This window comes from Syngnathus acus, chromosome 21, assembly GCF_901709675.1.
Source record: "Syngnathus acus chromosome 21, fSynAcu1.2, whole genome shotgun sequence".
Taxonomy (NCBI): Eukaryota; Metazoa; Chordata; class Actinopteri; order Syngnathiformes; family Syngnathidae; genus Syngnathus; species Syngnathus acus.
Genome location: NC_051105.1, coordinates 4,380,769 through 4,398,161, shown reverse-complemented (window position 1 = coordinate 4,398,161; position 17,393 = coordinate 4,380,769). Strand labels below are relative to the sequence as shown.

Sequence of the window (17,393 nt, the reverse complement as noted above, 5' to 3'; positions counted from 1 at the left end):
GATTACGCTTCACACATATGGCATATTGGAATCGGATGAATCTTTGCAGCATCATTGACATGACGGGGCACAAACCACGTGTTTACGTAATGGACAGCCAGGACTTTACAGTGACCCCTCCTCTTTCTTCTTCTTTTCATCCTCCTCCTTCCAACACAGGCTGGAGAGGAGAAAAAAAAATCTATGCACTTCATTTATTTATTTATTTATTTGAAGGGGAGGGGGAGTTAGCGTGGCATTGATACAGACACGCGGGTGATCCACACGCATTGAGACGCAGCGGTGCGGGATTGGCAGAGAGACGTGCAAACTGCGATGGGTGCCGTGTGACTATAGGGGGGCGAATTTGGACTTGTGCAAGGGGGTCTTCATAGGATGCATCCTCCCCTGGCGTGTGACGCGGTGCTGATCCACCCTCCTCCACCTCCTCCGCCACCTCCTCTTCATCTTCTCAGAGTGATGAACTAAACGCGGCGATGATTCTCTCCTCCACGGAAGAAGTCCGCCGCGTCTTTTATTGTTTTAGTTGTGTGCGTGTTGCGTAGTGTGCGTGCGTGTGTGAGTGCGTGCGTGTGTCGTGTGTGTGTGCGTGCGTGTGTGTGTGCGTGCTGGCGTCTCCTCCCCGGTGCGACACATGCAATTAAAAGAGTACCTTTTCTACTTGAGGACGCCACAAGAAGAAGAACGAAGAAACCACAGCATTGTTACGAATAAAGCCACGTGAGAGAAACACAAGAAACCCCGCACAGACAGGATATATGTTTTTTCACCTTCTTCTTCCTATATGACACAATTGCCAAGCTTTACGCGGAGGACTGTGTTGTCATTCTTGTTACTATTGTTATTATTATGCAACCGCAAGGATCTCATCTCTCTCCGAGTGTTTGAGCCACTGGATTCGCCCAAATCAATCAATGTGGTTTCTTTGGAACATTTTCAGCAAAGGAACGCATATGCTGCAGTGTCTTTGTGGCAAGAGTCTCAAGAAAAACAAGAATCCAAGTGGTAAGCGGCATCTTTGTTATCCCGATCACACACTAAGTGTGGCTTTTTGCTTTATTGCGCTTCCGATTTGTAATTTGTGACAGACCCTGCAATACTATGTATGCAGTATTGCAGAGGTACACACACGCAGGCATACGGGGGTGGGGGGGGGGGATGACCAACTTATTCTGTACATCTACTATCAGTTTTTGGGACAGGTAACAAGCTACACTACATCAGCTACAACTTTTCCCAAACTAGCTGTTATTACATAGTTAATACATAGTTGTTACACATTGAGTTATGGGCGAAGGGCCTTATTTCTGTTTGTATGAAGTTCTCCAAACCTAGTTAAAGATGCAAACTAATGATATGAATGAGCATTTCCACATTGAACGCTTTCACCCCCACGGGGTTTTGTTGGTCCTGCGGGTTGGATTAACCGCTCTCACAGGCCCTTGTATAGCCCATGTGCCGCATGTTGCCCACCACTGCACTACATGATGGCATCCTGGTTCGTACTGCAGCAGCAGTAGCCCTCCACTGCAACAGCACTTCTCGATTAAACGTGCCCCCACCAGCAGCGCTGCATTGGCAAAGCAATGCAGTGCTTTTTTTGGGGGGTGGGGGGATGCTAATGCAACAATGTATATTTGCAACAGGCTGGATGAGGAGATGTGTTTGATAATAATGCATCTGGTGGTGTTGGTGGTGTGTGTCTGTGTTGTGCGGGGCTACTTGTTACTCCATGCAGCCTGGCGGATGGAAGATGATGAGCTCAGCAGTACAGTGCAACTGCACCACATATCAACATCTGACTGCATGGAGAGACGCTCTGACACTGCAGGAGAAACAGTTGAATACGGGCAAAGAAGACCACAACATTAGGTGCACCTTGACATAGCTGAATGCATTTCAAACACAAATATAACAAACAGTTCTCAGTATGATGCAGTGCAGTGTGCCGCAAACCCAAAATATATTATTAAATTAATGCCTCTCTGGCAGTGTCACTCAAAAGCAAGCATCATCTTTTCCGAGGCACTTTCTTTTTTATTTGAGTGGATCTCATTAGACTGTACCTAATGGTTTGATCATTGAAAGACCAAAATATCTTTGTTCTATTTCTTTCCCCCAAATACAGGTTGATCAAGTCTGTCCTTGGGTGGACGCAAAAAGTTTGCTTCAGCATTAAGTGAACTATTAGCAACATTTGTAGCGCCCACTGTTTGCTACCATGTCACACAATTTACCTTACTCGGGTTTTTACGTTTCTTCTTGTGTCCCTGAACAACATGGCACGAGATAGCTATAGCTTTTGAAGCAACAATTTAAAAAAAATAAAATCAAAATCAAAACAGAACTATGGAATTTGCGTTATACAGAGCTGTGCGAAATTTTGGTATTGATTGATACCAAGTGAATTCTGGTGCCAGTATTGATGATACTGAAACAAATACCAAGTTCTTTTTAGGTTTAAAAAAACATTATGCAATTTTAAATTGCTTATTCTGTTAGATAACATGTTTTGTGCAGAGTAATTGTATATATGTACAATATGATGTATATATCTTCAATGGAAATTTATTTGAATTGTTGGTTTAAATTGCAATGTGCAAAGTAGTCGTAATCTGCGTATTTTTAGTCTCTGCCTCTCTTAAATTCCTTTAGTCCAGACACCTTCTGACAGCTTGTTTTGATTTGTTTAATAAGATAATAATTAGCACCTTGTTTTTAGTTTCCTTTCCGCTGGTCTTGTACTGCCAATCAGAGAAAACACAACAGGAAAAATTGTGCTTTCTATTCGCAGGTAATTTACTTGCAGTTAACTTCAAGCTATTCTCACTCAGATATTATATTTTATACTGTGTCACGATAATAAACAGTTAGCAGGTGGATACAAAACCCCAAACAAATCACAATATAATTCTCAACATACAATGTTCATGACTGTACACAAATATTATTTGAAAAATAACTGAAATTATAGAAATAAATGTTAAGTATTACATTTATTATATCTTATATATTAGCTGAGCTAAATATAGGCTGATATAATTTACATTAGCTATTTCATTACAGTTTAGGTTGCTTTTAAAATAACACAATTTCATTGAGCAGAATGAAGAAACTCAAGTGTTGTAATTTGTTTGATAGTTTTGTGTTTGTATTATATTACATTTTTGGGTGTTTTGCCATTTGGCGCATATTTATTTCATCCGTAGGTTCTTTTGTTCAGACAAATGAAAGAATTTTTAGTTGTTACCTGCTTCTGACAGTTTCGACTGCACACTCCAGTGTTCCTCATATTAAATTTCCATCCACCATCTGTCAAGCTAACTTCTAGTAGTCACATTTAAAAAACTTGCAGTTGAGGTATAATTTACATAATTTGCCTCAAACCTGTATCTCACCGAGCAGCAAAGGTTAGCGAGGGTTTATACAAGGTTGCAAACGGTCGCAAAGACGTATGCCAGACATTTGCCAAGAGTTTTCTTCAACAGTTTTTCTTGTTGCAAAGAAAAGCACACAAGAATAACTGTTTGCAACTGTTTGCAACCTTTAAGAAACCCTGACGGAATACTAACATTCGCTACATGTCGGTGAAAAACAGGCTTAATTTGCCCGAAACTTGAAGCTCAGCGGCAACCGTGTGTGTTGGGAATGGAAACGGAATTGCACCGTCTGTCACTCACTTGCAAGTCTTCGGAGAATGACGAATGAACAGCCAGTGTGCAAGAGTGGAAGGCGATCCATTCATCCATCTTCAACACTGCTTATCCCGTTCAGGGTCACGGGGGGGTACTGGAGCCTATCTCAGCTGTCATTAGGTGAAAGCTAGACTACACCCTAAACTGGTCTCCACATATAGAGAGACAAACTCAGCTGACTGCACCCCTAAACCATCAGCGAACCAAAAGAAAGTAGCAACGTAAACGTAATGAAGTGACGAGACATTTCGTAAGATGCAATACGTTTAGGTGATGTATGTAGGTTTTTGATGAATTGTTTGATAAGTGACTGATTGCGACGGATCACGTTGGCAGACGCTATCATTTCAGATTCAAGCTTATAGGAATCCAAAGCGAGAACCTCATCCAGGCTACTTGAGGCCGACCACACATTTTGGCAAAAAATAGCGTCAAGGTTTTTGTGTGGAATCAGCAAGCTGGACTTTAAAGACGTAGCGAGGCAGTGTCAGAGATAACTAGCATGTTACCTGTCGAACAAATCACACAACAGTTCAAACCAGGCGTGTTTTTCTTGTCATAGCGACGAGGCAGCTGCTCTTGAGGCCTCATCTGAAAAGGCCTAGATATGGTACTCCAGCTCTATGCTTGTATTTATAGTAACCGCACCTAAACTGTAGGAACAGACAGACAAAGCTGACAAGGCTGTCAAGCTGGGCATACATGATGGGAATTAAGACCCAGTTCAAGACCAATTTCAAGTCTTTCCAGCTCAGGGATCATTGCAAGTTTGATCTGGGGGTGCCTTAACATATGAGTGCCCCAACGTGAGTTAATGAACAGTTTCTTTTTTCAGTTTTTTGCTTTGTATTGCAAACCAAAATTGGAACTTTAGACACATTGCAGAAAACGGACTAAAAAAACCACAATTATATATTTCACTGTTTAGAGGACCCACCCCCTTTTTTCCACCGAGTGATGATGATTGTTTGAGTGATGATGGAACCATTTCCTCCACCTCAGAATACAAACGGTACAGTCTGTATCTTCCTAATGTCTTTTGAGAAATCAGGAAGTCTGCTTTTGACCCTTCTTTCATGCATACGTGGTCATTGGTCGTTCAAGCTTTGACAGTCTGACCAGTTAATTTGGACTTATTAAGTCAATTAAGTAATGAGCCAGCTGAGTGGAAGGAATAGACATTGAGTAAGTAAGCGATGACGCAGATGTCGTCTTGAAACTTTACAAATGTCACTTAAAAGGATCACTCTGGCCACGATGGATGGAAGTGATCTAATGAGGTCAGTAATGTGGTAAACGTTGGAGGATAAGGTTATGTCATGAACTATCCTGTGCAATGATGGGCACTCAGTGAAACATTAACGCTGTAGTTTTTTTCCCGATGGCCATTCTAAAAGAGATTATGGGGCTCAGGACTATGTATTTTTACTTTACACCAATTTCCTCTAAAGTCATACGCAGGATAATTGTGTTAACCAAAGGCGCATCAGGCCTTAAGTAATGCTGTACTTCAGTGCACATGCAATGTGTTTTCCTTCGAAGTCTGTAATGCTTGGGTACATTGCTAACAATCTCTCATGTCGCCTTATGTTAGTTGCTGCCAGATTAAACAGGACAATACGATTTAAAGACCCTGTAAAGTGAATTCAGATGCATCCGTCCATCCAACCAACCCATCCTTTGTTTCAAAATACGTGTTTTGAAATTACATAATTGCTGGATTATATGTAGTAGTCAATTGTGGATATGTCACGTTAAACTGGTTTACTCTATTTTCATGTCAGATGTTTAACGCACCTTCATTATTATAGACGGACTTGTGCTGAGCTTCTTCATTTGCATCAGCACAATTGCAAAGCGTAGTTAGCTAGCGAGCTATGCCTACACACCGAGAAAGAGAATGCATGTTTTATTTTTAGATAGTTCACTAATGTGGCCGCTTTAAAGCGTCATGTGAGCCATAACTGTACACGTGTCACACAGAGTATGATGAAAGAGAGGAGAGGGCGAGAATAATCCGACTTGAAGGCCAACGCGTGGACTGGAGCTTCAGATCGCCATGTCTGTTAGAGAGTGCCTCCCTCATTGTTGGCTGTGAGTGCCAACATGTCATGGAGAGAAGGCAGAAAAGGGAAATGGGGATATTAAGATGATAGGTAGTAGGCCAAACATATTAAGGTGTAAAAAAAGATCCTTAAATGAAGTAACATCCATTTTTCCAGGACATACCAGTGCTGTTTGATTGACAGTTTACTGGATCGTTGTTTCAAACACTGTGGTGTCTCAAATTCAAAAGACATTTAATTTTACTTCACAAATTTTCTAGATTTATTCATTAAGGTGACCAAATGTCAATGTTTTTTTGCGACCTAATAAAAAGTCTCTTTAAGTAATAATAATAATAATAATAATAACATTTTTATTTATATTTCACTTTACATTTGAAGGCAAATTTCAAAGTGCGTATTACGACACATTAAATGATAATAAACAAGACAAGACAAGTTGAAAAAATAGCAATAAAAATGCAGGAACCAATTCTTGCATGGACTACAGCTGTCGAGCATCTATAACAGTGAGTGGGCGGGTTCCATGTCATTCATTGTCCAGAGTAGGAAAAATTACTTGGTTACATCGGTCACTCTTCATTGGTCTGTCATTGTACACAGGACAAATCTTCATGAGAATCTTATTACACTCACCACCAGTGATTGGTCAATTATACCACTCACTCTTTATTGGTCGCACTCCATACAGTTTTTCCATCAATCATGACAACACAATGCACTCAGCACCCGATTGCCAGTAGCACCTGGCAAATAACTGTTAAATAGAACAAACATGTAATTCTTTGACCAGGCTGAAATTAACCTGAATGAATTAAAATGCTGGGTGCAATGATTTGAGCATGATATGTTTTGTAAGAAACTTGCTTGCATTATATACGGACACCCATTTTAATTGGAAGCAACAAAGAAAAAATATGGTGCTAACGTGTGGGTTAACATGTAAACACAACTCCTACAATTAAGAGAGAATGGCAGCGTTGGCTAAAAATACCCGCCTCCAACCAGCACGGCACATTGCTCGGATTCAGTAACAAACATGCATCAGCGAGGGCCACTCATACAAATGTACTTTTATTAAATATTGTAATCTTAATTAAAACCTTAGTTGAAATAATTATAGTAAGGTGGTCAGTTTGGTGGGTTACACCCTGGACTGGTCTCCAGCCAATCACAGTGTCAGTCTCCATGTTAACACAGATATCTTTATTACTATCAGTAGAAGTAATTGGAAATCAAGTCAAAGAATACTTTATTATCATCTTTATTACTCTATATTTTTAAATTCACCCTCTTGGGGTGGAAAACTGTCTCTCAGTGTGCCCTTCACAGTTGTGTGATCTCTGCTTCCAAATCAAGTCTGTAGTGTTTACACCCACACCGGCGCAAAACACGTTTTTAACTGCGTCATAATTGGATCTGCAAAAATACCAAAACCCAATACAACAGCCATCTGCGCAGATTTAGACTAGCACTGGACTAGCACTGGGCACCAAAATAGAGCCCTCTGAGCACACTTAAAACATTAATCAATCTATGTATCAATCATTGTTACTGTACAAGTGTTTGGTCACTTATATTAAACAAATATATTGAGATACATGTTATATTCACTGGACTTGTTAATCATCCCATGCAAAATCACAACTTGCTTTTCATCTCAGTCAACTACCTTGCTACTTGGATCACAAGATCAATGAGGACAGACCATGCAAATTTATGTATGGAGAAATTGGATAGTTCATTTGAGCATACATTTTAATCCATTGAATCCTAAAATGTGAATTTCTCTTTTGATCTAGAGAATGATTTTTTTTTTTTTGCTTGTTTTGGTTATTGCAGAGGTGCATCACTTATGTGACTCATAAAATGCTGCCTGATGAGATGGTGTCAAATTGTAAGAAACAGCTTCCTTCAGCTCAATGCGCAAAGCAGTCTTTCCGAATGAAAGTAAGGGATCGGGGCGTACACTGAAGTCATCACAGATGATGTTGTTGTGAATGTGTGGTTTCCATGGTAACCACTTAAAAGGGGTCATGTTATCCTGTGCTGGTCCATTTAATGTGCCTAACACCTACCTCACTGATACCACTTTAAAACATATAATCAAAGCTATTTTAGAAAAATGAAAACAGGCATTGTGAATAGCTGACATTTCATTCAATTTAACCTCTTCTTTAAAATAGATTGCAGGTAAATTGTCACTGAAGAGAGGCGATAAGTGGTCGAGGGAATTAAAAGCGTAGATACTGTTATCTACCTGTGGAGTGAGCCAGCTGCTCACCATGAAAACAACAACACAACTGATGCTAATGTTGAAAAACAAAATGAATCGCTGTTTTTGTTTTATCATTCAAAGTGACAGGTTTAATCTTTTTGAGGAGTGGCTAAACGATGATAATTGCAAGGAAATGACTGGTGATTTCTTTACATTCTGGTTGTTTTCTGCTTTATTTGGAAGATCAGCCATATTAAAGCTAATATCTTTCTTCCCAACCCTAATCTGCCTCTGATGGGCCTCATTTAATGAGCATGTTACATCGACAGAGCATTGTGTGTGTGTGTGTGTGTGTGTGTGTGTGTGTGTGTGATCATCCTACATTTGGTGTTCAGAATTTTCCTCTTTTTTTATTCTTATTTTGAAAAGTTTTTTTCCATTTTTTTTAATAAAGCAAACGATCCATTCCAGGGTATTTACCGTATTTTCCGCACTATAAGGCGCACCGGATTATAAGGCGCACCTTCAATGAATGGCCCATTTAAAAACTTTGTCCATATATATAAGGCGCACCGGATTATAAGGCGCATCTTCAATGAATGGCCCATTTTGAAATTTTGTCCATATATAAGATATATACATTTGGTCCGCGGGCTGGACTTTGGACACGCCTGCTGTAGTGGCTCAATATAGGTCCACATATAAGGCGCACCTGATTATAAGGCGCACTGTCGGCTTTTGAGAAAATTGGAGGTTTTTAGGTGCGCCTTATAGTGCGGAAAATACGGTACATGTTACACAACACCCCAACTTCATTGCTAGTGGGGATTGTAATTTATTACTGAAAGAAGACCAACATGTGAATAGATGCAATTTCAGGGAAGCTACGTCCACAGAGATTATTTTTTATTATAATTATTACGAATATTTGTGGAGGAAATGCCATCAGATTCAAATGAATTGATTCATCGTTTGTAAATCGTTGATAAAGTGTCCATTTCTAGTATTTACCAGTGTTCTCCAAAACAAACGCCTCCTCTTGGTGAGTGTGTCTTTGTTTCTATTCTAACACTCTCCTTCCCCTTCAGTATTATCACACCTCTGGCTACCATCCAAAGTAAAGTTGTGGGTTTTGTAACCGGCAAGATATATTACATCGACACAAAGACTTATGGCCGCCTCTTAAAAGCATGTGTTTAAGCGACACAGTTTAAGTGTTTCTTTCTAATTGACTAAAGCTTGAAGAACATCAGTGTCTTCCAAGATAGTTTGTGGATTATTTTCAATCTAAATTTTCTTCAGGTTGGAGCCGACAAAGTTTCACTTTTTTATATCATCTTGGTATTATGCTAATATTAATGTGAGAGGAACACAATGATCTTTAGAGGAGACATATTTTGCATTTTTCACAACTTTAAACAGTTTCAGTGTCTCTTAGTAATATGTTTGTGGTCAAGGATCAAAACCCATGTATATATATATATATTTAAATATATTCAGCACCCTTTGTCGACTTATATGTAATTTGCTGAAGTGATTCGACTCCACTGTACACATTAGTGTTAGTGGTGTCGTTAATGATGCTAGTTATCCGATATAAAATCAGTTTTATAGTATTTCTTGAGGACGAACATTTGTCTTACTTTAGACTGGAATTCAGTTTTAAACACTCTGACTCTCAGATTTTTTTAAAATTTGTTTTTAACAAATACCTTTCTACCGTCGTTTACCTTTTTTTGTATAAAAACATTGGATACATGGGCGTTCCTTGTAACACCATTCAGTTCATTGGTAACTCCAATAAAGCTATAAAAGATGCCAAATCATTCATCCGCAGCACCACTATTCACCTTTTTAGACCGATGAGGAGAGCAGGAAAACACGACGAGGTCCGCCAGGCCCTGCTTATACTTTCCTGTGCCCAGAGTACATCTCATTGATTTGATTATGATTGATTGCTGATATGATTTCATGAGTCACCGCTGGCCTGCAGCTCATTTATTACGCTGGACCATAATGTGAACTGTGCTTCCTAACTCAAGAAGAAAAAGCTCGACACGATACCGCTGTTTGCTCGTGCTTCCCTCATGGGTTCTCAGGTGTTTGACAAAGGCCCAATTATGGTCAACATTGACTATTTGCTCAGGTTGTGGGATATATTTCACACTCGCAACATCATATTGCTTTCAGACATATCCATGGCGTTCAAAATCATTCACTATCCACTATACAGTGTCGCGCATTATATGTTGACTGCATCCATTTCTAGTGCTGTTTGAATGTGAGGGGACCAATTTTGAATTACTTTTGCTGAAATATACTCTGTCAGGGATTTTCAACTGGTTTTGTCCACCATTATAACCAAGAAGCAAGTTGGGGATCATTGCTTTGGCGGAATATTATTTTATTTTGCACCGAAGGAGGATAGACCTATACAGGCTATTTATTTGCATCTGTACGTCTAATTTGGGAATCTCAACTACATTTAACATCATTTGGATGGGTAAATGAATCACAAAATTAGTTGGAAAATAAATCTAGTATCAATCGACTTGAGGATTGAATCCAGCACCTTCAAGATGGATCACTCTAGAACCGAGCCACGTTGTGAAAGAGTATTTAGTTGGCTAGGAATCACCGTTGACTGGAAACAGGAATCTGAAAATGTGAGGGTGGTACTTATTTTCACGGACTGACTTATTCTAATAGGGCTTCTGTTCGAATTAGTACTCCTCTGTAACTTTGCTTTGGGAGGGGGGGAACCTGTTCAAATTTGCTACACTTGGTGAAAACACCTCCAGGAAGACTCAGAAAAAGTCCGTTGATTGTTCACAAAATTAGCTGGAAAACAAAACAAGTCTAAATGATAAATCTGTTTTATTTTTAAAAATGTTACAATTATTTTCAATTTCCAATTTTGCGGACCACCTGCAATACTGCGGACCACCGTCACTGCTCTTTGTAATTGTGCAAGAGCAATGATGCAATAAACAGCTCACCCAAGGAATGTTTAAAAACTATTTTTCATTAGACTGTTGAATGCACTGTAAAAATCCACCATCCATCCATCCATCCCTCCCTCCCTCCCTCCCTCCCTCCCTCCCTCCCTCCCTCCCTCCCTCCCTCCCTCCCTCCCTCCCTCCATCCATCCATCCATCCATCCATCCATCCATCCATCCATCCATCCATCCATCCATCCATCCATCCCTCCCTCCATCCCTCCATCCCTCCATCCATCCATCCATCCATGCATATAGCACCCAAGACAAAGTGAACATTTTCAATGTGCAGCAAAAATGCTGGTTGAGACTGGGTGAGCAAAGCTAGAGTAAAACTAGATGGGAGGTTTTAAAAAAACACGTAAAAAAATCAGACTAAATAAGATAATTGGGCTATTTATCCTTTCTTTTTGTTTCTCTGATCATATTCCCTACCTTGTCTGCATTTTCTTATCCTGGTTTTAATCATATTCCCAATACAGCCTTCGAGGCGTCCCTGCGTATCTCCCATTGTGATCGTCTGCCTCCTGCGTCTTGATTACCCTACCGACCATATCAGCCATGACTTTGTGAGTGTGATTAAGTTACCAGGGACTTCACTAATCTTTTGATACAAAACTGCAGTTGTATGTTGTGGGGCTCTCATGGTCTTTTCTGCACAGTTGAAACCTCAAACGTAGTAACTAATGCAAAAGATTAGATCATTTTGTTACTGGCAATAACTTCATCAGTATAACTTGTCTGTCATGTTTATGGAGTGTTTTAGGAGTAGCATTTATTTATTTATTTATTATTGCATTTCATGAAAGATCCTAAATTCACATAGAAGCAACAGTTGACATTTTTAGCCCTCAGTTATTAATTTCAATGCCACCCATGTTTACATATCTGTATGTCTGTTAAGTTTCTCAAAGATTGAAGTATTATTTTCCCAATATGTTTTCTTTTGATAATTTATTCATTCCTCCAAATAGTACTTTTGTATTCAATTGAACTTGAACTATAAAAGAATACAACATTATTTGGGCAAAATACAACATTTATCATTTACCATGTGGCACATTCTGTGGCCTGACCTTTTTGCTTAGTTTTTATTATTATATTATTATTATTATTATTATTATCGATTTTGTCAAAACAGAATCATAATTATATAGTATAAGAAATTATACTTATTTTTCAAAATAGTTTTTGATGTATATAATATATCAAAGATGCCTGATAAATTTATATAAAAAAAACAGTGGATTTATTCACTTATGTATTTACAAACGTTACATCGAGGAATGTGATGGACTTGCATGGTGGCAATACTTTGCCGCGCGAGTATGTACAGAGCTGGCCCGAGTCTTCTCACGTCATCACTTATGAGCATACTGTATAATATAGTGTGACTACATTGTAATGATCGGTTGTTGTAATTATAATGTAAAGGTTCTTGTGTTCATGGTTGTGTTGATTAGTGCAGGAGGTTGTGTGTCGGATGAGGTTGGCCGTGTGAATTTTTGCTGCAGTGCAGCAGGCAGTCTTATGCTACTGTGGTCTTGCTTTCTGCTGCTTTCTCTCCGTGTCGTTCTCCCTAAGTCATTTGTGTGTGGGTCTGTGAGTGGGTCTGTCTGTGAAGTGAAACAGAAAATGTCTCTGTTTTGGGGGAAAAATTACATTAGCCTCAGAGCTTTCATTTTATTCATATCGCCCGGCAAGAATCATACTAGTGTGCTTTATTTTCCTTGGTACTCACAATAGCTTTGGGTATTTTTTTTTTCAACCAATAATTTATTTATTTTCATCTTGCTTTCAGTTTCTGTCTTCTAGTGGCTGGACCTGGTGTTCTATATTTAGACAGAAACCAGTGGCGCGTTTACATGAGAAAAAAAAAAATCGAGCCATCAACCAGGTAGTATATAGTCTACGAGATAAATGATTGTTCTCTTTGATTGGCAGTTCGCACATTGTGTACAGGCTTCATTACATAAATATCTGAGAGTAGAAGATAGGTTTTGTTCCCAGTCTTTGTGGCATACACACACATATAGTATATAACTGCAGCAGAAAGGCAAAAACAAATAACGTAGCGACTAATAGGAAATCGAACTAATCTTCATGACAGTTGCAACATCCAGTCAGGGAGCCGAAACAATAGTCCCCTTTTTAACGATTAAAAAACCTATTTTTATTTCAATCGTACTTTTTTTTAACGTGAAAAAATAAAGCGTGGGAGTGTGAGATAGCACACATCTTTGTTCTTGAACTGCGAAGTAAAGGAGAGTAGTAACTGACTATTCATTGTGGCATTAGGGAGGAACTTTATCGAGGCCAAGATTGATATAATTTTAGCTGAATTACAAAGCAAAAAAAAAAAAAGGTTTTATGTCCAAATGTTAGTAGTGGTGTGACAGTGTAAATTCATATTTATAAAAACTTTCTTCATTGCTTTGCACTGTGAGGTCAAGGAGTACATCGAATCCGTAAAGTATTCTCTTCAAAAATCTTGAATGTCGGTAAACACTTTGGTGTTTTCTGGAAAACTCTTATACCCTTTTGGCATATTGTTTTTAAGTTATTTGTTTTATTTTTTTGTGTTGTAGATTTATATGTTGTTCATTGATTACACTATATTACTTCTGTTTGTAGTAATGCGATTTTTGTAAAATGTGCAAATTTTGGTAATGATGTGACGGGAAAGGGACGATTAATGCACCCAACTCAATTTCCTCCAAACCAATAATGGTTCGATTTAAAACTAGATGCCAAAAAAACAATTGCACAACAATGCACATCTCAGTTCGAAGATGTCAATATTCATTCGTATTTTAACAAGGACCACTTTTGGTCAGCAGCAGTGGTAGCTACGAAAGATTGGCGCGACTAAAATATTGCTGAATACCGAAATCCAGGTAAATTTCATCCTACCAACAGTTTACTCACAAATTTCTTCTGCTCGCGGTTTGTAAACGAGACCCATTGTGTTGACAGCTCCGGGCTAAAATCTTGAGCACTAGTTTTTCTTAAGTCTTAAAATTGTTTTGATGTTGACATGTACTTGTATCTATGTCCCACCATACAAACCAGCACGTCTCCACAAACACAATTTGTGACTGTGACAGCACTGCACTTGACATTGCCAGCAGCAAGCTGAGAAGGTGTCACTGTTATCTGTGGGACATGTTGGAAGTTTGTGGTGCTAGCGACATCTTTACAAGCATGTGACAGCTTAGATATTTGTGTGCAAGCGGCTTAAAAGGTGGCGCCTACCTCTGTGGGTCATATCAACACGGTGGAAATGCTGGAGAGGATATGTAAAATAAAGTCTTGGTTTGAGCTTTTTGCAGGTCAAACATGGAGACCACATCTTTTGCTAAAATTGTGGAGCGACAAGTTCGCAAGGCACTTAACGCGGAACAGAGCGGTGAGTTTTGTCAAAGACCTTGGCTCGCGGTTAGCAGTATAAATTTTGTATGGACACATTCAAGGTTCTTCTTTGATCAAACACCCTCCCATTGATGACATTTTGTGGAAGGTTTGAGTAACTATTGTGAAATGTTATATCTTGCAATAGTTCCAAAAATTGCACACTATCAATCTGCATTCTTCCACAAAAATCTCCGTGTAGGATTCTACAAGATAGCTAAAAAACAAGCCTTGAAAACATAATTTCCTTGGCAGGGGTAATACAAATCTTTGGCAGGCATAAAGCAACACATAGTTATAGATAAAGTAGATATAGAAACTTCATTGGACAAGTGTTTTCAATGCAGCGTGCCTTTACATCAATAAAACTGATCACCGCATTGCAGATGATCAAACCTGAAGGTCACCCATTGTAGTATGTGTGTGTGTTGTTTGTGTGTGTGTGTGTGTGTTAACACCTTTAAATGTGATATATTTATACGTATATGTATATATATTACTCTTTACACATCTCATTTTCACATTACACTGCAGCCACCAAGTCTCATGTCTCAACATGTGACTTCCATGAGGACTTGTGCAGTCATCGCCAACGGAGTCACGATCTGCCAAGGCCGTCTTTTGTGATGCTCTCAATAGCATTACATTGACTTCTCCCGCGAGCTGATGTTTGGGACTTTTATGTAACGTCTCCAAACAAGCAGAACATAGTGGTGACTTCTGTATTTAACAAACTACGACAAGGTGTTTTTTGTTTTTTAAATTTATGTATACAGTGAACCCCCATTTACTGATGGCGATAGGGGAAAATTTGAAATGTAGAAAGATCAAATATATTTTTTAATAATAATACCCATCCCACACATTTAAACTTATTAAAAGACAGTTAAACATATGAACTTTAGGATTTTTAAAGTAATTTTTTGCACTTTTTCTTGGACAGTTCACCAACCTAAACTATTTGTCGCTCCCAATTGAAATTGACTATAAAACAAATCCATGCACACAAAAGAAAATCAAATAATCTAAATAATAAAAAAACAGCTAAATGTTCAAACAAATCATGTAATTTTTTTTCAAAAAACACAAGCCTGGAAAAAGAATTTATCTACTGAAAAAACAATAAACGACTCAACCTTCACTTTAGTGAAAGAAGTCCAAAGCAGAAGTGATTCGTGTTACAATCAAGCTTTTTGAGATTCCACGATAAACATAATGTTAAATTACGACTAATGAGTTTGATATGAATATTATTAGACTGTGTAACTAATAACATTCAACACTGATAATGTAACCACGCTTAGTTTTAATCACTTTTCTTCCTAATTGTATTCATGCAACTTGTGTATAATATAAAGCATACGCTAGCTGTCAGCCTGCTGACTCAGTGGCTGAGTGCAGACGACAGCAGCAAATAAAAGATCACTTAAATGAAATTGAATCCATCCGTTGCGAAGCCAGCACCGAAAGAGATGTCATCGCAGGCAAACCTTTGCAAAAATAAATAAATAAATACACTAATTAGACACTTTACTAAGTACGTCTGTATAATCTATTGAAATCACGAGACATACCAATATTTCAATGTTATAAACGTAACGATGATCAGTTTTGACTCAGAGGTAATCAGAGAACAATTTGTAAGCTAGTGCGCAGTTTTTCGGTGTGTTTTTTGTGTTGCACCTGCCGGTGATTATCATCAGCAGAGTATTTTGATGCGAGAGAGGCAGCAGGATGATGCTGAGAAATTGTACATTGTTAGTTGCTGTTGTTTTGCCTGTTTTGATTTCTTGTTCTACTCTGTCTTGCTTCACTAAAAAAAATTGGTGTGTTGAATTTACCGTGTATCTGCATCCAAATACATTTTTAAGTAGAGTAGTGTACGTATTTGGATTCAGATGATTTTATTTCATGCAAGTCCTAGACAAAATGAAATTGAGTAAATTTAACACAATATTTTTCAATGGAGTAGTTAGTACGAGAGCTCGACTTTAGTATTGTAGTATTACTGTATTTGTTTCTAGTTTAGTTTCTCTTGTGTAGAGTTTTTTTTTTTTTCTAATGGTTCACCGCCTAACATTCATATTTAGTACACAGACATTTTTTTGTACTGAATTTACTAAATTTTATTTCCTCAAATAGTTGCAAGTGGACTATACATCTACTTAAAAAAATGATCTTTATTGTTTTATTTTGTGTAACCACTTGACGAAAAGAAATTCAACCACCAATTTTGTTCAGTATACATTCTATCACGTCACTTCCTATCATGTAGTGTGCTTCTTTTTGCATGAATTGTATACGGTGGCCTTTCACGATAAACAGAGAGGAACCATTACAGGAACTTTAGGCATTTTTTTTTTACATTAATAAAGATTTGAAAATAGCAACAGAATTCAAGGGGTAAAGAAGCTATTAGTTATCCACAGAGACTACCACCTTTCAAAAAAATTACGTTTTATCTGAGGTAAATGAGGCAGACAGCAAAGGTGATGGATCACATGAGTCTGACAAGGAGATGAGTCTCTGCTGTCAATCAATAAAGCCAAGGGGCTAAATTTCTGTCGCAGTATCTTCGCTCCTGGCAGAGGTCACCAGACCCAAAGCAAATAACAGTCCTCTCCACTCACTGCGTACGTGTAGCAAAGTAATACGTACTATATGAATGGCTATCATTCGAACTGAAGAAGTTCTCTAAATTTGACAAATACGGTTTGAAAAAAAAAAAAGGACCGGAAGTGCACGAAAGAAAGTTTTTTGTACCTTTTTTCATAGCAGTTGTTTTAGCATACAATCTAGATCTACTTTCAAGTCTAAGGACCTTTATATTTCATTTTCATTCATTTTTTTGGTTTCCACTGGGTTGATAAGCAGTTTGATTTCAGGCACTGCTGAAAAAAAACCTTTTCTTTCGGTTTTGCTTGTTGTCGTAATTCGTCCATTGGCCACCATGGTTCATGTAGTGATTTGCATTGACCATCTATGGGTGAATTTGGGCGTGTTA

The 17,393-nt window shown here is 38.4% G+C and overlaps 1 protein-coding gene across 1 annotated transcript in view; it reads left to right on the top strand.

Annotated features, from left to right (window-relative positions):
• Nucleotides 1-237: 237 nt before the first annotated feature.
• The window catches only part of fgf14 (fibroblast growth factor 14), a 64,760-nt gene continuing 47,604 nt past the window's right edge, over nucleotides 238-17,393 (top strand). The window contains exon 1 of the mRNA XM_037239258.1: nucleotides 238-1,005. Within this exon, the coding sequence (XP_037095153.1) occupies nucleotides 915-1,005 (91 nt within the window). The 5' untranslated portion in view covers nucleotides 238-914. The remainder of the gene's footprint in view (nucleotides 1,006-17,393) is intronic.